General features: G+C 42.5%; 1 protein-coding gene across 5 annotated transcripts in view; it reads right to left on the bottom strand.

Moving 5' to 3' along the window:
• The window catches only part of LOC137634164 (anoctamin-5-like), a 500,953-nt gene that overhangs the window by 8,071 nt on the left and 466,764 nt on the right, over window positions 1–26,118 (bottom strand). For 2 of the 5 annotated variants that reach the window (XM_068366420.1, XM_068366422.1), the window contains exons 17-21: window positions 24,945–25,150; window positions 24,657–24,762; window positions 14,712–14,893; window positions 14,469–14,558; window positions 13,730–13,937 (exon numbers count right to left, since the gene is read on the bottom strand). In XM_068366420.1, the coding sequence (XP_068222521.1) occupies window positions 13,743–13,937; window positions 14,469–14,558; window positions 14,712–14,893; window positions 24,657–24,762; window positions 24,945–25,150 (779 nt within the window). In that variant the 3' untranslated portion in view covers window positions 13,730–13,742. Of the gene's footprint in view, window positions 1–13,549; window positions 13,638–13,729; window positions 13,938–14,468; window positions 14,559–14,711; window positions 14,894–24,656; window positions 24,763–24,944; window positions 25,151–26,118 lie in introns of all 5 variants that reach the window. The other 3 variants (XR_011042462.1, XR_011042463.1, XM_068366421.1) reach the window with 3 other exon arrangements.

Below are 26,118 nucleotides of genomic sequence, written 5' to 3'. Positions count from 1 at the left end.
GAAGGGAAGCGTTCTACACAGAAGCTGATAAGTTAACAAATACAATTAGATTTGATTAAAAATAATTGAGACAAAATAAACGGAGTAGCAACTCAACCCGCAACGTGAAGGAAGCTACCGTAATACGTAGTAGTAATAAAAGGGTGAACGACCTCAAGAGAGAGAGAGAGAGACCGTAGTCAAACTAAGCTCCCATGTTCCCTACGCTGATAGACCAAGTTCCCCGTAGGGAAAGGAGGAACAGCAGAGAAACAGATTAATAAATAAAGTCTAGCGATGACGATTCCCCACGGCGCCCGCCAAAGGGAAGACCGAAGGACCAAGGGAGAGATCGCGACCCATGAAATGTCACCGTGGGGGCCTGGGACCACACGGAGATGTCGTACAATTGAGTGAACTTCCTACACACACACACCACAAACACTGAAAAGGAAACTTACTGTATTTCTATACTCAAATATATACATAAACATAAGAATGTTTACATATATATTAAGTATAAGAAAAGTAAGTAATTAAGTAAAGACAAAACATTAATGGCTGCCATGCGAGGACGGGACAGAGATGTCTGCTCATCGTCCGAGCCAAAAGTGAAGTGGGGCAGCTCACCAGTGTGTGTGTGTGGGGGGGGGGGGGATAGCTAGCTACCCCTCCCCTACCCCCGTGCTAACTAGCACGGGGGTAGTTTAACCCTCGTTAAAATCTAATGGCTCGTCATTTCAGCTACGCCGAAAGTAATACCCTATGTAAATAGCGTGGTTTGTATTTCGGTTACGGAACAAATCTGGATTAGATAATACTACTATAGATACAGTATACTGTATCGCTTATTGAGTAACTATCTTGGGGAAAGTCTGAAATATAACAAATTTTAATAGTAATTTGTATATTTTTTGCGTTAAATCACAGTCCTTTAAAATGGTCAATGTCTTCAACAGAGCTGAAACAGCTGTTGAAATTGTTAATGAGGTACTTAAGGGCAGGTAGTGTATGCAGGTGAGTAGCCCTTCCCACCTGCCTGTCAAAGCTTTCATTTTTTACCTAAAGCCGAGAACCGAGATAGGTGGTCGAGGCAAGAAGCTCAACTTTAAATGACTCAGGTTTGTATAGCTAGAAAAAATACAAATTACTTTGGATTTATTTGTTCCTACGTGTGTACAAACCTTCTGTCCTTTAAAATAGAAGTCATTTATTGGAGGGTAGGAAGTCTTCTAGAACCAAAATGGTTGGCTTTTTTCTTACCTGGAAATGCCAGTTTTCTTGGTCCCATATGGAAGTGAGGGATATTATTCCAACAACCTCATATCAGCCCATAATTAGGATGAGTGAGCTGATAGGGCCCGGACAGAACTTGGTTGGTACCTAGGTACTTGATCGAGGAAGGAATCTTCTCCTTAAAAAGGGAGATGGCCAAAAGAGGGCAAAGGAGAACTACTACTTCCACATTCAGTCTAACAAGAATATTGTTTGTAAAGTACCTTGCTAGCATCAATATCAGATTGACCGTATACTGGTATAAAAGCTTCATCCCCAAGTATGGCAAAAGAAAGAAGCAGCAGAAGAGCCAATTGTTTTACCCTACCTCTAGACTTCCATCGAAGACTATTAATGACAAGATGCTTCTTGTACCTGCCTGGCTTTATTTACAAGTTAACTAATTCACCTCTCTGTCAAGTTAAAAAGCTGATGAAGGGAAAGTTGAATTTTATAGTCAGCCAACCTATGCTTACTCCCCTGCCACAGCAAGAATTTTGTGTAAATGTATTGGATGCATAACAATAAGTGGCCAAAGAGCAACTTGTCCCACTGCTGGTTTTGTCACGGCTTCCTGCCAGAGGTTGAGCTGTTCCTGCAGAAGGCAGGGTTGAAGTTTGAAGTTCTAACCTTTGACAATACTCCAGGACATCCATCATCTATCCAAGTACTGCAAGATAATGTGAATTTGGTGTTCTTACTCCCGACACCACCACAAAATTTATCCAGCCGTTGGAAGGGCCAGTACAGCAAGTGTGTTATGATGCAACTCCAATCAGCAATGCAAGACATTCTTATTTGGGAATTCATGCAATGCAGTACTGGAAGTCATTCAGTATTGCCGACTTCACCTCTTTGGTAGGAGAGACATTCAAAGACTTAAGGGACAGGCAGTAAACTCTTGCTAGAAATGTCTGCTGCCAAACTGTGTGATTGGCTTCAACAGGTTCAGTTCTGGTGATACATTTAACAACTGTCACGATGATTGATGCATTGGCAATGTGTGCGAGAACCAAAGGCTTCCAAGGATTGTCTGAGAATGACATCGCTGAGTTGCTAGATGAGCTTGATAGGCAAGATGCACATCTAACCAAGGAAAATCTTTCTGTGTTAGTTCATTCAGCAAGCATCCAACAGAGGAAACAAAAGATGATGAAAGTGACTAAGCGGATAATACATCACACTCGAGAATTTGGAGATATGTCATGGATGCTGTTAGCATTAAAAATACCTCCTCCTTCTTTACTCACACTAGACAGGCAAAGCATTTTCAGCATTTTCACTGCTCTCTGCGTAATTAAAAATCTTGCACTGAAAATAGTTGTTCATCATCACCTCCTATGCCTATTGATACAAAGGACCTCGGTTAGATTTCGCCAGTCATCTCTATCTCTATACTTCTCCATTCATCTCCTACTTCACGCTTCATAGTCCTCAGCCACATAGGCTTGGGTCTTCAAACTCTTTTATTGCCTTGTGGAGCCCCGTTGAAAGTTTGGTGAACTACCGGTAATCTCTCTTAGGGGGTGCTAAGAGCATGATCTCATCCAAATATGGCACTCAAGTCATAACTCATAGTTTAATTTCTAATCTTGGCCTGCCATTTGATTCCCAATATTTTTCTGATGGCTTTATTCTCAAATCTACAAAATCTGTTGGATATTATTTCATTGTCATACCACGACTCATGTTCCACAGTAACACCGATCTCACGTAGCTTATTTATAGCCTGAATTCTATATGTAATTTCAGGCAATTCGATTTCCCAATTTTACTTAACAGCCATTGTCTGATTTACTTTTTTAATCTTTCATTAAACTCATATTCTAAAGATGCTAAATATTTAAATAAATCCACCCCATTAATCCTTTCTCTTTCCAATGATGTTTCATCTTCCACTGTATATTCTGTTCTCATTTGTCTTTTTTTTCTATTTATCCTGATCCCAACCTCATGTGATATTTCATGCATTCTGTTAAGCAAGCTTTGTAAGTCCTGTGGTGTTCCGCTAATAAGGTCAGCGTCATCAATGTATAGTCTAGTAGCGGGCTATGTCACTTCTATATTGAATATGGAAATGTTCAAAGATGCAAGGTTTCTTGACTGATGTGTGTTCATATTTGCAGAGTATTTGGCTCATTTTCAGCTTTGTTGGCACAGCGCCAACTTTGCGAAAAATTTTTATGAGCTTACCAGCCTAATTGGTGTTGATTAAAATGTAACTTAATGCTCTTATCACTTTTCCAATTCTTCTCCTCTCAAAGCGTTAACTACTGCACTGTAATTGTTCACTGCCCGCTTTCCTCTTGGTAAGGGTAGAAGAGACTCTTTAGTTATGGCAAGCAGCTCCTGTAGGAGAATGACACTCCAAAATCAAACCATTGTTCTCTAGTCTTGGGTAGTGCCATAGCCTCTGTATCATAGTCTTCCACTGTCTTGGGTTGGAGTTCTCTTGTTTGAGGATATACTGACACAATATTCTATTTAACACTTTATATAGGAAATATTTATTTTAATGTTACTGTTCTTAAAATATTTTATTTTTCCTGTTTCCTTTCCTCACTGGGCTATTTTTCTTGTTGGAGTCCCCGGGATTATAGCACCCTTCTTTTCCAACTAGGGTTGTAACTTAGCAAGTCATAATAATAATCATAATATGCCGATTTTGAAAAAAAAAAATGCATATAATCAAAATTTAACATTTTGAATAAGAGTCCTAAAATCATATGTGATATCACTTTTATAGGACTTTGATGCAAAGAATTAATTTCTCATATCTTTTTTTGTGATAAATGGTCATGGTAATGATCTAATGTAAAGGTAAAGGTCATTTTACATGGTAATGATCTAATGTAAAGGTAAAGGTCATTTTGAACTACTATTGTTGCAAAGTTCTTACTTTAGCAATGAACTGCAACAAATATTTTTGTATGCATTGTCACCTGATTACTCGTACAGATTTTGATCTGAACTAATCATCATGAATCTTGCTCACATTTAGGTCTTCATACAAATAAGGATCTTCATTATCTTCATTCCCTTCCTGATCATCATTCTCTTCAATGTGTTCTTTCTTAGTGAAAGGGTTCCAGCAATCATCACCTTCTGTGCATAAACAGTATACAGTACAACTCAGTTTTCCCCAGTGACAGATACAGCTGGTTTCCTTGAATGCTTATGCTTTTGCCTTTGTACGGTGGCCACAAATAATCACACTCAGAGGTTGTAGTCCTGGTGGGCCATAATCAATGCAGTGACAAACCATCCCATCATTTACTTCCCATCCCTGCTTTGTGATGGACACATAGGGAAAACCCTGTTTGCCAGCTGCCTTCTAAAGTAGCATCTGCAAATGAACACTTCTCACTTGGAAGTAGAGATTTTTATCTGTTGGATGCAGAGACATGATGTGCAATGGCTCAAAAACTTGGAGTGAGGCAGTGTTAGCCTCAAAATCCTGATGTTGTAATCATTAACACTCAATAACTGCTGTATCATGTGGAGGAGGAAGTATTGGGGTCTTGGCAGAGTCAATGAAAGCAAGACTTACATTATGATCTGCCCTAGAGAAAATCCTGGTATTTGATCATTTTACTGAATTATCAGCAAAGGCACATGAGAGGCACCATCGAGCTGGTGTTGGTGCAACCACATTCAGACTTGACTTGAAGAGCCCTCTGCCAATTCGTGAGGCCCCCCTTTTGTAAAACAAAGTTCAACAAACTTAACCTGTCAAGTGTCCCTAGCACATTCGACCTGGGATGTGGGGTGTCAGTTGAAAGTAACGATGATGACGTCTTTCTGCATGAAGAAGCAGACTTAACTATCATCAGTTATCTGTTTCAAGCGACTGATGCTGGCCAAGATGTGGTCCGTATTCTAAGTGATGACAGTGACATTTTTGTTCTACTAGTCTACTGGACATGGCAATATAGTTTACTGGGTCGTCTCTCCATCCAGATGGAGAAGTGGGATTGTGTAGTGCTAGGTATCAACGCTACTTGTGCGAACTTGTGGGGGACATTGCGCTCACAAATGCTGGTATCAACGCTACTTGTGCGAACTTGGGGGGGACATTGCGCTCACAAATGCATGGAGCCCATGCAATAACAGACTGTGTTACTGTGTCGTGCCCTTTCGGCAAGGGCAAAGTTTCTGTTTTGAAGACACTGAAGACAGGAATCTTTTCAGGATTTTTTGCCGTACTAGGGGAAGAAGACGCAACCGAAACAGATCTCATGGAAGTTGGACAGTCGTTTTTTACAGCTTTATATGGACAACCAGAAGGTACTACCATGACTCAAGCCTGTTACAATCTCTATACAGTACTCTCAAGCGCGGAAAACCATTGCACATCATACCTCTGCCATTAACAGACAAAAATCTCTACCTCCATGTAAGAGGTGCTTATTTGCAGACACTACTGTGGAAGGCAGCAAGCAAACAGAGTCCTCCAAATGTGTCCATCACAGAGCAGGGATGTTAAGTAAACGATGGAATGGTTTGTTCCAGCATCGATGATGGCCAACCAAGACTACTGCCTCTGACTGATGAGTGTGATTAGTTGTGGTGGCTGTGCAAAGGGAGAAGCATGCAAGGAAACCAACTGTAGCTATCACCGGGAAAAACCGAGTTGTACTGTATACTGTTGATGCACAGCAGGTGATGATTGCTGGAACCCTTTCACCAAGGAAGAACACATTGAGGAGAATGATGATCAGGATGGGAATGAAGATAATGAAGATCCTTATTTGTATGAAGATCTGAATGTGAGCGAGATGCATGATAATTAGTTCAGATCAAAATCTGCATAAGTAATCAGGTGACATGCATACAAAAACATTCTTTGCAGTTAGTTGCTAAAGTACGGACTTTTCAACAAAAGTGGTTCAAAATAACCTTGACCTTTACATTAGATCATTACCTTGGCCTTTTATCACGAAAAAGGATACGAGAAATTAATTCTTTGCATCAAAGTAATATAGAAGAGTGGTATCACACAGGATTTTAGGACTCTTATTCAAAACGTTACATTTTGATTATGTGCATCTTTTTTCTTTAAATCTGCAGATCAAATTGGAAAACTGAAGAGAAATTTTCAAATGGATACATATCTCTAGAGATCTAAAGTAAATTGTTTAAAAGAGTGCTAAGTCTGTCTTTTTACTAATAAATGCACAATTTTACTGACATCATTCACCATAATATATAAACGTCACTTGATCATATTTTCACAATGCATATACAGCCATAAATGACCTTGACCTTTACAATTGATGGTGACCTTTACATTTGATGGTGACCGTGACCTGTAATCACAAAAAAAAAAAATATCAGAAATGAATTCTCTGGGTCAAACTTGTATGGAAAAGTGGTATTGTACATGATTCTAGGACACTTAGTAAAAAATTTACATTTTAATTAGATGCATTAGCTATAATTAACACCAATCATGCTGATTAGCTCAAAATGTTTTCTCCAAAAGTTTGCCCTGTGCCAACAAGGCTGAAAATTATTCAAATACACATATGAATACATTTCACTTAAAAAACCTTGCATCTTTGAACATTGCCAGGTTGACATTTTGGCAACTATACTAATACTCTAGGTCAGCTAATTTCTTGTTACCAATCAAGTCCAATTCTTCTCCACCATATCCAACTGTTCTATGCATTATAAAATCTACGAGGAGGATAAACAACATAGATTACAATGCATTCCGTTGGAGTACTCTAGTGTTCACAGCCTTTTCATAGTCCACAAATGCCATCAAAATTAGATTTCAATGTTCTATACCACATGGTCAGTACATCATCTACCTTTTCGAAAGCCTGCTTTTTCATCTCTCAGCTTTTCAGCAATCTTTCTCTCTAGTCTCTTTAGAATGAGCATACTGTATATTTTCATGACAACTGATGCAAGAGTAATGCTTCTCTAATTACTGCAATCAGTCGGATCTTTTTTTGCCATTTTCACCAACACTCTTAGCTCCCGTTCATCAGGTTTTGCCTCTTCACTCCACATTCTACAAAATAATTCTGTAAGAATTCTGGGAGTCACTTCATTTTCGACCAATATCATCTGAGCAGTTATTCCATCGTATCCAGGGGCTTTCCATCTCTCTAGTTTTTTAGGATAGCTTCGACTTCAATCACATTGAATTCATTCATGGACGCATGAAGATCTTCCTCAGCTTCAGATATATCAATCAAATTATTGCCTTCATATCTCGTATTCATAACCTCACTAGTGTTCCATCCAACGTTGCCTTTTATCATCTTCTGTTGTTATAACAGATCTATCTCTCATTTTGATGGGTATATGCTTCTTTTTCTTTGCCCCATTAGAGCTTTCTTTAATAATTCTGTGAGCAATTCTTACACCAAAGCCAATCCCTGAATTCGTAGCTCTGTCAGCCGCATCTGTTTTCCTGTCTAAATATTCTCTCCAGTCATTTCTGACTTTTCTTTTAACTCCTTATCAATACTGGAATACTTAGCATGCTCTACCTTGTAATTTTCATTACTTCCTTGAAAACTTTCAACAATCAAATTTTGTCTTTGTCTCCTTTATATAGTATCCCAAGTATCTTTTGTTATCCATGTTTTCTCCTTGTAACCATGTCCTGAAACTTCCCTGCCAACTGACTGATGTGTTCTTAATATCACACCATTCTTTATTAATCGTCTACTCTTCATCTCTAAAGTCTTTAAGACTGCAGATTGATTCCTACATTCAATTACAAAAATTTCTTTGTGCCCATCTTAAAGAAGCTCAGTTGTATAATAAAATCTAGATATTCTATCTACATTTATGTTGGGTGCTTTTAGTTTTAATTTTAGTGGCAATGAAGAACTGGTGATCACTACCAATATCTGCACCTCTATAGCTTCTTACATTTCTCAGTCGTCGTCCTCTCTTTATTAATGGCTAGGTGATTATTTGATTTTTGTAATTACCACATGGTAAAGTCTATGTATATTTGTGGTTGTCCTTGTGCTGGAAAAGAGTATCTTCTATGACAAATTTGTTTGTTGAACAGAAACTTATGAAATGTGCTCCATTTTCATTTGCAACTTTGCCAAGACCCTCAACACCCATCACTCTCTCGTTACCTTGATTACTCCTTCCAGCTTTAGCATTGAAGTCACCAATCACAATTTTCTTCTCTCTCTGAGATCTCATTTATTTCACCCTGCAGCTCTTCATAGTATTTATCTTTCCTTTCTTTGGGGGAATCATTTGTTGGTGCATAGCAAACTATAATACTAACAATCTACTATTTACAGCTCTCCATTCCCTAAATGCATTTTCTGCTCTTCGTGTCATCATCATTCCTACCCATTCTCTTCCAACTCCATCTGTTCTTCCTGAGTAGATATATGTATTGTCTTGGTCTAAAATTTCTTTATCACTCCCTTTACGTGTTTCAGATAGGGCCAAGATAGCCAAACTATATTTCATAAATTCATTCTCTACTTCCTGTAACTTCCCCAAGCTGATTCATGGTTCTAACATTCCAATTACCAATTTTCAATCTTTCTATATTTATAAACCGGGAGATTCTCAGCACGCTACTTTGCCCGGCCATTGTCATATTTGCTTTCCATAGACTGACTAAATCTATAGAGAATTCCTTGACTAAATTTATCAAAGGATAGCCAGTTCCTTGTGATGCGCAGTGTCTATCTAACTAAGGTAAGTGACCCCTTCCGCTCCATACAATTCATGTAAGATCATCTGCCAGACATCTGGAGTAAAAGCTGAAGAGACAGTTTGTCCATTGCCTTACAATACAATCCGTTGCCCTGCAGGCAGTGACTCCATAGAGTTTTAGGGGGGGGGAACACTTCTTCCACACCCAAAGTTCTCGTTACTCCACCAAGTTGCTCATCCGCTTATATAACCGTTGGCAAACATGGATTGCTAAGATATGCTGCCTTGCACAGTACAGTACCGTAAAATTTTTCTAGCAGAAATGTATGGTGGGTAATTTAAATTTCCATAAATTTTTCTTTACCACACTGATACGAGTCCACAGAGAGATGTCATGTCATGCTGTTACATTCCTAAATCGGTAATTCACCACTAACTGCAAGACTTTTCATCCTCGTAAACGTCACCAATTGTGCCTCTACGTAGGATAACTGGATCTTTTCACGAGAAACAACTTACCAATACAGTACATACTCTGTATAATTATAGTCATTCTTTTTCTTATCTTTTTTAATATAAAAGAGGAGAATATTTTTGTGCAGAAATATATTATAGATTTACTTTGGTTTACAGCAATGATGATGCATCCACAACTACACTCTTAGACCCTTTCTCCTTACCAACTACAGTAGACCCCCGCCATACGACATTAATCCTTTCCGGAGTTGGTATCGTATAGTGAAAATGTCGTATGGCAGGCAATAGAATAGCTAATGTGTGCAAAACCCTAGGTAAAAACATCAAAATTTTATATGCATATTAAAAATTAGTAACAAAATAGTCTAGTAAGTACTGTGCTACAGTATTTATATATAATATACATGTACTGTACAGCATATAATTAAATAACATTATAAATAAAAATTATATACAGTACTGTAAAGGAAAAATAGAATTTTATTTACCTTTGGAGTGACGTGACTTGAGCTGGTAGTGGGTTAAGGCAGAGGGGGGAGGAGACGGCAGATATAAAAACGTATCAATGCTAATTATGTTACACTTAATAATAAATTTATTCTTATAAAACACTTAAAATTAAAAATGCTTTTTTTATTATTTTTGTCTTTTGAAATATTTTTTATGATTTTTTTTTCTAGAACTTAATTTTATACAGTAGCACTTCGTCTTCACTTTACTCTTTTTTAGCTTTTTTACTAGAATCACTTATATCATCTTTGCTTTCTAACACTTCTCTTTTGGAGAAATATCTATCCAAAGAAGCCTGTTTCTGACGACAACTCAAAATATTTCTAAAATGACTCACACACCTGTGTGAAGTTTTTCTGTTTTTTTTTTTTTTCAATGAATCTTGTAAGGTTTTCATACCAACCGATAGCTTCCCTTATTTCTGCCGATGTCATTTCTTCTGCCTCCCCACCGTCCTCGCCACCACTAGAGTGGTGCTCTTCTTGAATGATTGTCAACTGCATTGCCTCCAACTCTTTCAAGTCTTCAGTCGTAAGCTCCTCCCTGTGCTCCTCGATAAGGTTATCGATGTCAGCCTCATCGACAACAAGCCCCATGGACCTCGCGATTGAAATTACTTCAACATCACCCTCAGGGGCAGGATCATCAACGGCCTCGTCTTCAGTTGAGGGTTCGAAACCTTCGAAGGCGCGTTCTGCCACAACAGCTGGCCACAGTTTCTTCCATGACGAGTTCAAGGTGCGACGTAAAACCTCATTCCAAGCTTTATCGATCATCTTCAGGCATTGAACGATGTCAAAATGCCCCTTCCAAAATTCACGGAGGGTGAGTTGAGTGCTTTCGGTCACTTCGAAGCATCTTTTGAACAGATGCTTCGTGTAAAGCTTCTTGAAGTTGGCAATCACTTGCTGGTCCATAGGCAGGAGGAGCGGGGTGGTGTTCGGTGGCAGATAGAGAACCTTGATGAAGAAGAAGTCAGGATGTATGTTGGCCTCGAGGCCAGGAGGGTGAGCACGGGCATTGTCCAGTACCAGGAGACATTTTAGAGGAAGATTGTTCTCTTCTAAAAATTTCTTAACAGCAGGACCGAAGCAGACGTTTACCCACTCAATAAATATGGTCCTCGTGACCCAGGCCTTGGCATTAGACCTCCAAAATACCGAGAGCCTATCCTTCGTGATATTTTGTGCCTTGAAGGCACGAGGATTCTCTGAGTGGTACACCAGTAGGGGCTTGATTTTCAAGTCCCCATTGGCATTTGCACAAAATGCGAGGGTAAGCCTGTCCTTCATCGGTTTATGGCCAGGAAGTTTCTTTTCTTCTGCTGTGATATATATACGACAGGGCATTTTCTTCCAGAAAAGGCCAGTTTCATCAAAGTTAAACACTTGCTGAGGAATGTAGCCTTCTCTGGAAATTAATTTCTCAAACTTCTTGAGGAATTCTCCTGCTGCTTTCTTGTCAGAATGGGCCGCCTCTCCATGCCTGACGACTGAGTGAATACCAGTCCTCTTCGTGAAGCGATCAAACCACCCATGAAAAGCCTTGAACTCTTGGGGGCTTGCTGCGACGTTCCTTCGTCTCCACCGTCTCTCTGGGTTTCAACGAGATTGGCGAAGATGGCGCTCGGCTTGTGCAAAATTACCGATTGCGTGTGTATCACCAGCGATTTCCTTCTCTTTAATCTATAGTAGGAGGAGTCTCTCCATCTCGTCGTTGATTGAGGTCCTTCCACTGGCAAGGACAGTCATGGCTTTATTAGACTTACTTGCTTTAATGGCTTCCATGTTCTTGGTGATTGTACCAATCGTTGACTGGTTACGGCCATTTGTAGTAGTGAGGGTAAAGATGCGCATTCCTTCTTCGTATTTATTATCTCCAGCTTCGTTTCCATAGTAATCATCTTCTTACTTCTCCCTTTAACATCACTAGCAATCTTGGGACCCATGGCTAACGAATTAAAGTTGGAATTGAGCACTAAAATGCCCAAAAAATACGATATCGCAAGCACTCACACGAGATCAAGTCCTTACGAAACACACACGAGATTCTGAACTGAGCTTGTGATTAACAAAGAGAGAGAGAGAGAGGCAGCATCTCTCTCAGGCATTGTGGGAGGGATTTCGGCCAATAGCGTATCGGCATCTTAGTGACGCTGTGATGCCAACTAATAGCAGACCAGCTTCTTAGTGACGTATGCAGTGACGTATGAGCGTGGTGCGAGGCGAGTGACTCGCACAGTCGTACGCGTACCGACCGCCAAGTTTGAATTTTGGAATTCGATGCCGTAAGGTGGGGAAAATGCGGTAACAAGGGGACGAAAAAACATCGTATTCCACACCGTACCGTGAAAAAAACGTAAGCTGGGGACGCCGTACCCCGGGGGTCCACTTTATATCACGGGATAACGACTGCCATACAAAGAAAACCGAGCAGATGACTATAATTTATTAAACTGACAAATTTAACACGAATATCAAGACAGATTAGGCTGAAATATATTATGCAACAGCCTGATAGGCTTTGCAAGAAAATTTAAAAGAAAAGAAGTGGGGATTAAATACTACACCTAAACATATAAAAAGTTGTTAGTTGTAGTGGGGTCGTATGCTAAAACATTTAAACATTTCCCGGCTACTTTAATTAAAAAAATGAAAAAAAAAAATAATAAAAAATAAAACTAAGAATCACAAATTAGACTTGGTAAACAAATAACTATGTTCATTCTAGAAAAAAAAATAAAGAGAAGACAAACTTTTAAAGCTAATCCATTCCCAAGATACCATGAAAAATAAGAAACTAAACTGAGTGATATGGCGAGTAAGAAACTCAAAGTAAACAGCACCCAGAGACAAATGACTCTAAGTTTATAATGTTAACTATCGCTACAAATAACTAATAACAAAATTGCACTTGGCAAAAGTTGAGGAAGATGGAACCTAATAATGCTCAGAGTAGGCAGAAAAGTACTGTATGTCCAAATGCTTGTCTGATAACAGATAAAAAATGGTAGTAGAATGCATACAAGTACTCAGGAAGCTTTGTTTCCAATACCAGTATTGATTCTCTGTAATAGCGTGTCATCGGTGGCCCGACCTACTGTATTTCAGCTCAAGATTCTGTGATCGATTCAATAGAGTCTGAATCTAAGGGTCTCCTTTATACACACTGGGTCTGTGTTATGTATGTTGACACACTGGCCCTGGAGCATGGAAGACTATTATTTCTTTTTATTAGATTCCCTGTTCTAGCCTTCCACGGTTAAGATCTTGAGACCACACATTTAACCCCAAAAATACTTTTTTGGTAGAAATAAATATATTGCATAAAATTTCCTTGGTTTATAGCTGTGATGACACAACCACTGTACTCTATTTAGACCCCTTCCCCTTACTTAGTACATCATGGCATACTGACTACCATACACAGAAGCATCTTTATGGCTTTACTGGTATGTGTACTTTAGGAAATTTTTTTTTTAAGTGTAAGCATACCTCTGAGTACTGTTGTGATGTTACAATACAGATTATAGTGATATACACTACAGTAAAATGAGTGAATCATGCAAGGAGAATGATTACTTAGTTAGTGTAGAGAATACACCACGCAAAAGCTGCACTAACTTGGTAAGGGTGGCGATGAGTCTTCTTACCTTATGGCACTAATTTTTTTTAAATTTCCATGATTTGTGGTAATCTCTTCAACTCCCCATGAATCCACAGGTATGAGACTGCATGCTCCTAGAAAGAAGTTTCTATGCAAACTACCTGGCAGCTAGCACCTTTTTGTTATAATAAGTGCAGGAAATACAAATTCTAAACATGCACTGTACCTGCAACAATACCTCAAATGTGATGGTTCTTGAAATATTTTGGAGCAGATGGAGCTGACGTAGCTCGAGAATTTGGTCTAGAACCAAGTCCTTCCCCAAGATCGCCATTTAGATCATCGTCGATGTTTTGTTTTGGATGAGACTGCCGACCATGCCTTTCTTCTCTTATTTTGCGCATCTCATTTTCAAATAATGTCTCCTTTTCGACCTATTGATAAAGATTAGGAAAAATATAATATTTAATAGCAAATATAGTGACTTATGACCTGTGAGTAATTGTTTTTTTTTTTTAAACTTTTTAATAAATTGTTGAAAAAGATAATCTTTATGAAGAAAATATATGTATTTTTTGAATTCTTGGCTATTTATTCTCATTCTCTTGAAAATAACCTAGATGGGTTACTTCATCATTAAAGTTCTATAATTATCATCTTCATTAACTAACATAGTTACCAATATCAATGATATGCCAAGCCACTTTAACATTCTGAAAAGCTTATTTCTATATATTTATTATACTTAATTGTTTAAAGAAGTAAAATTAGACTCATACCTATGAAATTTTGAATATTAAAATGGCTGCTTTGCTGTACAATTTCATCATTAAGACTAATGAAATGCTTTTTATTAAGTTATCTGCTCTGTCATGAAGTTTTTTATAACAACTTAAATTCTCCATTTTCTTCCAAAAAATTTAACTAATTTTTACTTACATGCATTTGCGATCTTATTTCCTTACCTTTTTCTCTCTCTTCATTTGATTCCTAACCTCTACTGGTATATCAGGAATGCCCAATGCAACGATGCCAGTAAGGAAGAATACAATGTGCTGCAAAACATATAATTATAAATCAATAAAATTTGTGAAGATTGGATTAGTTCTGTGCTAAACAATTATTCACAAGGAATGCATTAAAAATAATTGATCATGAAATTACTGTAAATGCAACAAACAGTAAATCCTATACAGTATTTCACAAACCTCAAATATTATAATAAAAGAAAGGCGAGCTGTAGCAACATGCCAAAACTGCAATGTAAATGCATAAGGTTTATCATCATCAGGGTTATTTCTATAGGCTCTATAGTGGCATTCAGATGGCCAATCTTCTCTTGGTGGTTTATCAGGCCCCATGTTTTCCTCGTAGTCATTTGTGTAAAATACTGAAAATAATAAAAAAAGTAATTAACTAATACCTGTAAAAGTTTCAAAGTTTTTTAATTCACTAACTTCTTGAATTATATGAAATTAGTTTAGGTGAAAATCTTCTACAACTATAATGTACAATAAGTTTTAAAAAACTATTCTAACTTCATAAAAAATAATGGTGCTAAAATAGTTTTCAACATTCTACTTTTAAAGCAAATATTTAACAAGTATCAATCGGAGAACAGATCCTCAAGTGCTATCAGAGGCTGACTGTCACTTTTCCTGCACTACTAGGAGCATTTGCCAGGAGACTAGGTACCAAGGGCCTCAAAGCACTAGGAGCTACTTCTCAGCTGTAATGACCTAAGCCTTCCAATGATGACGATGGGTCAAGGATTTGTGGTTTACAGTGCTTTTACTATCATGTTACATAAAACATGTAATAGCAAGGAGTTATTTTGTTCCCTATGAAAAGCCCATCACTTTTACTTAGCCTACTTGTGTGTCCATGAAAATCTAAAATACTTCCTTTCAATAAGCTATGTTAGAAGAAAACTAGTAAAACTAATAGGATTTATGCATACAAGAAAAATAACACTAATGTAAACTCCAACCTATAACTCTTATGTAGCCCAAATAGATACATTAGCTCTGAGGACTAAGGTGTCAAAGAGATAAAAAAAAGGAGCTAAAGACGGCCAAGTTTACTAACATTCAACTTTGCCTTTGGCAGAAAGCACGCCACCTTTATTGCTCCTAAGGATATGTCTTTCCCTTTGCCTCAAAAATTTTAGAGGCTGTGAAGAAGGCAGAAATTGAAGGTAGACCACTGCGACGAGCTTCAACAAGAAGCTTCCCCAGTATCTGAACTTAGATCCAGAAGCAATGGGGACAGATGCGATGTCACTGTATTAGAACCAGTGGTCCCGCATTTACAGCTTTCCACAATTCAACCTTCTTATGAAGGTCCTAAACAAACTACGGACTTTCAAAGGTACAGCAGCACTGGTGGCCCCAAATTGGCCCAAGAGTAATTGGTACCTTCTTGTTCTGGAACTCAAACCTCACCCGATCCTTCAAACGTCTCCATTGCAGTCCTAGGATGTTCAACAGAAAACTGTCTTCGCTTCCTCCTGGACAACGAAAAACCTTCAGCTCATGATTTTCTCGCCCTAGCGGCTGAAAGAAAGTTAGGAGTTGCAAAGGAGAGGATTGATTTTATAGAAGAATATAAGTGGAATTTGTTAAAAGTACATTAGCGCTCTTCCATTACGATGGACTTTGTATTTCATTCTTTATATCACTACACAAACAAAGTTTGGCCTCGACAACTATTGCCTCATGTAAATTGGCTCTAACCAGACCTATTGCTTACGCTTTTGATATGTAACTCAATAGCGAACCATTCAATAAGATCCTAAAGGCTTGAGCTAAATTGAAACCAAATTCTCCGCCCAAGGCCATCCCATGGTCATTGGATGAAGTCTTGCACTTAGCCTCCTGAATAGATAAAGACATTACCTCTTTGAGGGATCTTACTCAAAATTCAATCTTTTTGCTAGCTATGGCTTCTAGTGCTAGAGTCAGCAAGATTGTGGCACTTTCAAGGGATGATGGCCACACTGAATTCTCAAAATATGGTGAAGATGGGTTGATTTCAATTCTAAGTACAAAAAAAACCTGAATTCGACCGGTATATGTACAGAAGAATTGTCATTAACTTTTACTTTCTTCGTAGCTAAATGGTAAAGTCAATGTCATACAAGTATCCTGGACCAGGGTTCGAAACCCGGCCAGTCAGATACTATGGTCTTTGAATGGTTTCGCCTGTGGCTCTGACCCCGAGGTTGTTAAGAGAATCCAGACTTTAATGTATTAATATTTATGGCTTATTTGAAATATGAAAAATCAGAAATTTTAAGTAATTTCTATTTTTCCTAACGATACTTACCTCGAACTGCTTTCATAGGAGGACTAGTAAAACCACTCCGCTTCGACCAAAAAGATTCAATTCCCACCCCACAATGCCCGGCCGCGACCCGGCCGCCATCTTGACCTTAGGTCCTCAGTTCTCGCTCCAAACTTCGCCCACTCTCTGAGTGCCAGTTCACCAGGGGACGGACAGGAGGGCCATAACCCGAAAGTAGTTCGAGGTAAGTATCGTTAGGAAAAATAGAAATTACTTAAAATTTCTGATTTATTACGACAAGATACTTACCTCGAACTACTTTCATAGGAGACTCAGACTTAAGAGGAGGGGGGTGAACTGGGACTAGGGCACCCTGGCCTCAGGGGCAAAAAGCCCCATGGTAGATGGATGGGCACACCAGGGGGGGGATAAGAATCATATACCACACATTAATAATACACCTAGCAATCAATTGATAACTCACATTCGTTCCTCCCGCTCTAAGGGTATAGGGAAGCGGGGGGGGGGGGGGGGGGATTCAGGAAGGATAGGGGGAATGTGTGTGCATCACTAACTATCGCAACAGAACCTCGTAGGACTTTCACACCTGCTGAAGACCTGCCACCACCGGACCTAACAGGATGATATCTAACGTCTTCCTCGTAACGTCTTCTAAGTAATGGGCTGTGAAAGTAGACTGCCTCTTCCAGACTCCGGCTTTAAGATCTGAGAAACAGCCATGCTTTTGGAGAAGGCCAAGGAGGTACCCAAGCCCCTGATGTCGTGAGGCTTAGCGTGCTTGGGGGGAGGCACTCCGCAAGTCTCATAAGCCCTCCTAATGACCTCTCGCAACCAAAAGGAGACGGTATTCCTCAACACTGCCTTCTTGACCAGGCCTGTGGAGATGAAGGAGGCAAGACCCGGGCGGTACCTGGTTGTTCTACTCAAGTACTACCTGACTCCTCTTACCGTTCATGGGAGTAAGTCTTCTGGGTCGCACAAACCCGCAATGTAGGAGGCCGCTGAACCCGAGAAACCATCCCTCTTCAGCAGGCACTCTATAGTCGCCATGCGTGAAGGGGGAGCCCCTGCAGGTTTCGTGGAACTTTAGGAAGTGCGACTGACACAGGAGGTCTTGTCTTAGAGGAAGAGGCCAAGGGGGATATGACGCTAGAGCCTGAATAATGTAATAAAAAGTGCTGGTTATTATCTAAGAAATATTGCGTTTATAAAAATGTACCTGGACGAAAATTCTGTTAAGAAACTTGTGATAAACTGTGTTATGACCAGGACTGACTACCGCAACTCTATCTACTACAATTTACCAAAAGTCCAACTTAAGAAATTACAAAACATAATAAACAGAGGAGCCAGACTGATAAAAGGTGTCCCACCTAGAGAAAGGATCACCCCTATACCGATTGATTTACACTGGCTGCCGATTAAAGCGAAAATTGAATTTAAAAGAACCGGTCGTCCAAAATACTTAAGAGAATTGCTACATATTGCACAGCCAACAAATCGTGGCGACACGAGAATAGTTACAAATGGCTTCAAACTGTTGGAACCTAGATTTATGTCCACTTTGGGCTCCAGAGCCTTTAAATATGCGGCCCCGAGACTATATAACAAGCTCCCACGAAACATTCGAATGATTAAGACATTAAGGCTTTCAAGAGGAAACTGAAGACTTTCTTATTTCATGAGTCTTTTGACAATGACAATTTAACCGTAAATGAACAATATGTGACTTGAAAAGATAAATACTGTGAACGAACAAGGTAAAACAACAGTGGAGGTCCTGTAGAGAGTGGGGTTCCCCTGCTGTATGGGACCGGAAAAGCAGCCATCAAAGTAAGTAACGTAAGAAGGTCTGCGAACCACTCCCTCTCGGGCCACCAAGTAGCCACGAGGGTCATCTTCGTGTCCCTGGATCGGAGGAGCCTGTTCAACACCCTCCTGAGGACCCCGAAGGGTGGGAAGGCGTAGATGTCCATGTCCCAGGAATGCTGAAACGCGTCTTCCATCTCGGCCCGAGTCTGGTACCAGGGAGCAGTAGACCGAGAGCTTCGCGGTCAGTTTCGTCACGAATCGGTCTATCACAGGGGAACCCCACCTTTCCAGGACTTCCCTGGCCACCTGAGGGTTCAGGGACCATTCGGCACTTAAGACCTGGCCGTTCCTGCTGAGAACGTCCGCTACGACGATTCGTTTTCTCGGAATGAACCTCGCCGTGAGGTCCATGTGACTCCTCTCGGCCCATTCTACGATATTTTCTGTTATGAGGCAGAGCTCCCTGGAATGAAGGCCTCCTTGTTTCTTAACATATGCCACTACTGTGGCGTTGTCACACAACAGGGCTACCGTCCTGTCCTCTAGCTCCCCTTAGAAGATTGACAGGGCCCTCTGAATGGGCACGATCTCTAGGACGTCGATGTGGAGAACTCTCTCTACCTGCGATCACTGGCCTTGTGGTGTGTGAGAGGCCAGGTGGGTGCCCCAACCCTCTTTGGAGGCATCCCTGAAGAGCAATGTCTCGGGGGGTGGGGGGGTATATGTCAGCGGGGTGCCCCGCCTGGAGTTCACCAGCAGGGACCACCACTCGAGGGCCACCCTCCCTTCGGGGGACAGCGGCTCCACCTGATTGGGGGAACCGGTCTGGCCCAGTGATCTTTTAGATTCCACTGAAGGGGTCCCTTGAGGGACCTATTTCTCTAGGGAGGCCAGGTGAGTGACCCAGAAGCCTCTGCCAGTCCTTGGCCCTCATAGGGAGGCCCTGGAAATTTCTCTGAGGTTCCTGATGCGCTCCTCGGAGGGGAAGGCCTGCGCCCAGGTCGTGTCCAGCTCCATCCCCAAGTACTGTATACTGTACTTCTTACTGGTGTCAGCTGGGATTTCTCCATATTTACCACAATACCCAGCTCCCTGCAGAAGGCTAACAGAACGTCCAGTTGCTGCTGCAAGAGTCCCTTGACGCTGAAAGCAGCAACCAAACGTCTAGGTAACATAGGAGTCGGAATTTACCCCGACACCAGCAAGAACACCCTTGTGCAAACCTGCGGGGCCATGGATAGGCAGAAGCCTAGGGTGGTGAACCGATAAGCTACCTGCTCCCACTTCAGCCCGAGGTACTTCCTGCTTGAGGGATGGACTGGGATCTGGAAGTAGGAGTACAGTACTTCAGGTCCAGGGGAATCATATTGAACCCTTCCCTTATGGCCGCCAAGACCGACCTTGGAGTCTCCATTTTTAATGGGGTCTTCCTGATATACTTGTTCAGGGCCGAGAGGTCTATCACGAACCTCCAACCCCCCCGAGGACTTCTGGACTAGGAAGAGTCTGCCGTAGACGCCCAGGGAGTTGTCCGACACCGATTGGAGGGAGCCCTTGAGCAACATTGCGGAGATCCTCGCCTGAAGGGCTTCCTTGTTGGAGTAGTCCCGGTATGCAAGGTGTCTGCCCCAGGGTCCCTTACCAGGGGAGGGGTCTCATCCAGGAAGGGGACCCAGTGGACTTCCTTCAGAACACGCCCTGTCCATGGGTCGGTTCCGGAATTCTCCCAACTTTGCCAATGTTTTTGGAGGCATCCCCCACCGGTGGCGGGGATAGTGGAAGGGGGCCTCTCGCCCTACTTCCTCCTAGGGAACCGGGCTCCTCTGGCTCTCCTGGAGGAAGAGGACCTGGGCTTGCAGGGACCTGAGAACCCTTGAGGGGCCTTGAAGGAGGGATGGTGGGAGGAGTCCCAGGACCTGCCTTCCTTCACGAGTCTCTCCATCGTCTGCTCCACCAAGTTCTCTGGGAACAGACCTTCCCCTTCTACTGGGGAGTTTTTAAGCAACCTGGGGTCTCTGTCCTGGATCCCTTGAGCCAACTTAATGGCTTTGGTCTAGACCGGAGAAGCTCTCGGAAGAGGTTCAGGCCTCCTTCGTTGGAGAGATAGTGGCTGGTGTGGAAAGTGCCCACTGCCGCAGACCACAAGTCCAACCAGGACATGGCATGAGACAGGGACTAAGCGGAGGCCTCCATCGACAGGGTCTCCTGTAACGAGAAGGTCTGGCCTCCTTGGGCACCGTCCCCAGGGCCCTGTCCACCACCATGGCGAAGTCCAGATCCCTGGGCTCTTCCGCCTCACTCAGGTCGTTCAGGTCCCAGATCCAGGCTAGGACCCTCCTGAACATCGACGTTTCCTCCGGTGTTGCGTCCGGCAATACCAGGTTCCCGTTGAACCTGCGGGGTTAGCCGAGGCCTCCACTCAAGCGGGGAGACCCGTATAGAGGAGAGCCCGGGGGTGGGGGGTGGGGGGTGGGGGGGGGGGAGCCGTCATGGGCTTGCCCAACTCACTCGAACGGGGCCTCACCATGCCTGGGGAGCTCACACCCCTAGGCTCCCTCTGCGGGGTCACTGGGGGACCCTTACCCACTTTAGGCTGCATGGAGCCTGCCGCTGGACTGGCCGGAGAGACCCGGGAGTCGACCACACGCTCCTCTCTCCTCTCGGGGTCCCCCATCTCACGGGCAGCCCCTGCTGCGGTGGACGGTGGGGCTCACTCGTCGAACCTGCGGGGTAGCCGAGGGATCCACCCAAGCGGGGAGACCCGTATCAAGGAGTGCCTCTGGGGGGGTGGGAGCCGTCATGGGCCTGCCCGCCTTGCTCGAACGGGGCCTCACCATGCCTGGATAGCTCCCACCTCTAGGCTCCCTCTGCGGGGTCAATGGGGGAGCCCTACCCATTCTTGGCCGCACGGGGCCTGCTGCTGGGTGGGCGGCCGGCCGATGGACAGGCTGGAGAGCCCCGGGAGTCTTCCACGAGCTCCACTCTCCTCTAGGGGACCCCCATCCCACGGGCAACCCCTGCTGCGGTGGGCACGTTAAGAGAGTCGACTGAGGAGGGGACCTTGACATTGGGCCTCTCCGCCTCACTCAGGTTGTTCTAGGCCCGGATCAAGGCCAGAACCCTCTCATACATCGACGTCTCCTCTGGTGTTGCGTCCGGCAACACCAGATCCCCACATCATCATCTTCCTCCACCGGGAACTCGTCCTCACAGTGGGGCTCAATCGTCGAGCCTGCGAGGGTAGCCGAGGGCTCCACCCAAGCGGGGGGACCCGTATTGAGGAGTGCCTCTGGTGGGGCGGGAGCTGGTGGGAGCCATCCCCAAGCCTGGGGAGCTCACACCTTTAGACTCCTTCTGCTGGATCCCTGTGGGATCCCTACCCAATCCTGGCCGCACGGGGCTTGCTGCTGGGTGGGCAGCCGATGGACAAGCCGGAGAGCCCCGGGAGTAGACCACGGGCCCCGCTCTCCTTTCGGGGACCCCCGTCACACGGGCAGCCCCTGCTGCAGTGGGAATGGGGGAACCCCAACCAGCCTTCCTTGGTCAATGGGAACTGCCATGTCTGCGATGCCACCTGTTCCTCCTGCTGCTGCTCTTGCGGCGCCTGTACCGCCTCCGGGACGACCTAGAATATTTTCTAGAGTACCTCAAGGAAGACCGTGAACGGTTCCTCTTGCGCCCCCTGCGCCTTCTCCTCTTGCGGGAGGAGGAACTCTCCGAGGAGGTCCCGTCCGAAGATCAGTCTCCGTCGGTTTGTCGTCCCGCGGGGTCACTGACCCGGTTTTCCCAACCACGGAGGTTGCCGACCCGACCGAGGGAGACAGTTCGGGGTGGGTGCATCACACTCCGAGGTCTCCTTCGTCCCAAGGCTGCTCGTCGTCTCTCGGCGAACTACCCAGGGCACGGCCGACCAGGGCAGCAGAACAACATGGGAAGAGTCCATCACACAATGCTCACAATATGGATCTCACGTTCCCGATGACGGACCTATAACGACACACAGAGAAAGCAGTTCGGTTACGGGAGTTACGGCCGGAACTGCTACCAAGGGGGGCACCTCCGCACCACGAGTTTGAGCCAAAAACTCCTCCATGGAGGGGGTACCTACAAGACGCAAGCGCACCCACAAAGACAGTAACAAGGGATCCGCCACAGGGGCCTCACCCGACGAAACAACAGGCTCAACAATCGGTTGAGGCCCGACAACAGACTCACCTACGTCCCCGCCATAGACGGGGACTGGGGATGACCTTGGGGACTTCACCTGTACCGGAGTCGACGACTCTACTGACGTTTCCCTTGACTTAGTACGTTTCTCCTTATTGGCCTTCTTCTTCTTCATCCCAACTAACTTCCATTGCCAGTCGGGCCAAACGAGGCATTAAAGGCAAGTAGCATCCTAAGCACACCTTTGTCCCCGACACGTGGAACAAAGAGTATGCGGGGCAACCTCTTCCTTGGACAAGAAAGCGCCACATGCTTTCTCCGCAGAAGGCCCAGGGTAACGATGATGAGCCTCCATCACAGGGCAACGATACATACACAGGGAAGGAAAGGACACTGGAAAACGCAAGGGAACACAGGGAACACGAGGAGAGGACGTGGGAACCACAAGGTAAGGGTCAGAGTGGGAGCAAAGTCGAGACGTGCGAACGTTACAACCGACCACCAAGAACTGAGGACCTGCAGTCAAGATGGCGGCCGGGTCGCGGCCAGGCTTTGTGGGGGTGGGAATTGAATCTTTTTGGTCAGAGAGGAGTGGTTTTACCAGTCCTCCTATGAAAGTAGTTCGAGGTAAATACAGTATCTCTTGTCGGAACAAACATGTTTAAATGTGCAAAATTTATCATTAATCAAATGCCAAGTCACAAACATACCAATTAGCTATGATGGGGAAGATGGGTTGATGTCAATTCTAAGTACAAAAAACATAACCTGAATTTAACAGGTTTAAGTACAGAACAATTGTCATTGAATTTTATCTTTCTTCGTGGCCAAGTGGTAGTCACTGTTTATACAATATATGATGCTTTTTTAAGCAATTCCATAAACAGTATACAGGCGGCAGCAGAATAGTGCAATGTGCAGTCACTTCAGCATGTTGAAAGGACAATGGGACAGGTCAGTCTTGACAGGACTGGAATCAGTAGCCCCCACTCATGTTAAGTTTGTGCCAATCATTTTGAGGTCAGAGAGCCAGTTACGTACATGTATGGCCGGTTTAAATCTATGCTCCATTTGAAATGTGCTCTATAAGGGAATCAGTTATGTATGCCTATGTATTGAAAATAATAGCAATATACATTTATTTAGGGCTGTTCGCGATTAGAAAAGGTAACATGCATCCTCACAATTTTTACGGCTAATACTGCGCAGTACTATTAATGCATAGATCTTTAGCAGAGGTAATGCCATTTTTCAAAACTCCAACAGTATTATCATGGGCAAATAGAAAGCATCACATAAAGATAATTCTATACCGGTAATTATTTGGGGAGAGTTAGAAATGTGACATCATACCCCTTTTGAGAAATGAATCTTCACAGGGGAAGCTCATTTGCAGTAAGCAGGGTTATGCTCTAAAGTTGTATGATGTCTAGTATAATAGCCTTAATTTTCAGTTAAGATTCATGGAAATAATATAACTATTTCAAGAGTAAGTGACTAAGAAGCGGATATGTTACACTTTCCATACCCCATCCAAGTGATCTTGTGGGTGAAAATATATTAATGTTACTGATGCACTCAATCTACAGAAAATTTTAAGGAAGCTTTTTATTTCCTCACCTTTTAAAGAGGTTGCATATTTAAACTATGGTGATGGGCTAATATGAGGAAAATGTATTTGTAATAATGGAAAAAACTACTAAGCTGTCCAATTAGCAATAAAAAAATGCCCACTTAAGTGAATTCCACAATATAAATGATTAAATCATTAAAAATTGACAATCTTAAATAATTTGTAATTTATCCAAATATACTGAGCTTATGTTTATTATCTAGTTCAAGAATGCAACAGTAAAACAGTGACTAACCTGAGAGAGTATTACTGACATAACCAACGAGATTGTGATTATCAGAATACCCGAACATGTACACTAGACGAGGAATGAAGTCACTTGTGTATGAAATAACAAAGGCCTGAAAAAAACAATACTTGACGCACTATTTGACTATAGCTTTAAAAGCATACCTACTTCCTTTATAAATAAACTGATTAGTATTCATCACAAATCAAAATAAATATAAATTCATTATTATAATGAAATTTGCATTTTACAATTTGTCAAGGCTTCCTTTAAAAAAATGGTAGAAAAACTTACATTAGTTATAACAGAACAGTATGTGATCCCCTTCAGTATTCCATACCAGATGCCAATGTCTTGTATCCTTTCAGCTCGAGGTCTTCGGCTTTGGGTTAGGTATTTATATGCATCAAGTCGAATTTCTACGATATTATTAATGAGTGCAAAAAAAGGTGCTAAGGGAAATGCAGCCACAAAAAGGGTCACAAATCCGTACTGAATGGCTGTCGAGAAAATTGGAAAAGAACGAATTAATACTGTACACCGATTGCTGCCTTGGAAATGCATTAATAAATACGTACATCTAATTCACAATAACAATGCATCAAGAATAATCAGAGGATGCAGTAGTCACTGCTGCTTACAGTAGAAAGCATAGCTTCCTTAGGGCAATAAGAGAATGTGTACTTTAATTGAAAGTGTTGGAAATTAAGTTAATACAGTATATGATAGAAATAAAAAATGACAAACTTATAACAGAGTTTGTATTTTTCCTAACATACAAACCCGAATTCTTTACTTATAGGAGATATTCTATCGCGAGCTGGAAAATACGGCAGAAAACCTTAACAAGGTCGTTAACGACCGGGCCTGTAGTTATCCACCTGTTAGCCTGTAGTTATCCACCTGTTAGGGGTGGGGGACTGCCGGTCGGTAGCTACTGAATACCTTCAATCGGATTCTAGCTAGGACTATTTTTAGGGGGCGGTGACGGAGGGAAGATTTGTGTAAAGAATTCGGGTTTGTATGTTAGGAAAAATACAAACTCTGTTATAAGTTTGTCATTTGTTCCTACACTAGATACAAACCTCATTCTTTACTATAGGAGACTTTGTCTTGAGGTCAGGGTGGTCTAAGAGTTCCCTATTCCTAGGGAAGATAGTCCTCAGACTAGACTCTTTTGATGAAAAAATCTCCCGTTGAACTTTTCTTTGTAGATCCCCATAATTTTTACACGACTGAAAGTTTGTAATTACGTGGAAACAAATGTTTCAGGATGAAGAGGGTTGGGAACATTCGACTCAGACCCTTTCATACTTAGGATTCCCCTGACCTTGAAAAGGGGAACCCTCGTGACTACGAGTATAACTCATACCCTGTGAGAGGAGTCAGATGAGTTTCATACCTTATTTTCATTGGCGAGTCCAGCTAAAACTGGTTACAGACTAGGATACCCAGATGGGAGGAAGAA

Source organism: Palaemon carinicauda, chromosome 44 (genome assembly GCF_036898095.1).
Source record: "Palaemon carinicauda isolate YSFRI2023 chromosome 44, ASM3689809v2, whole genome shotgun sequence".
Classification (NCBI taxonomy): Eukaryota; Metazoa; Arthropoda; class Malacostraca; order Decapoda; family Palaemonidae; genus Palaemon; species Palaemon carinicauda.
This window is presented reverse-complemented; position numbering and strand designations above follow the sequence as displayed.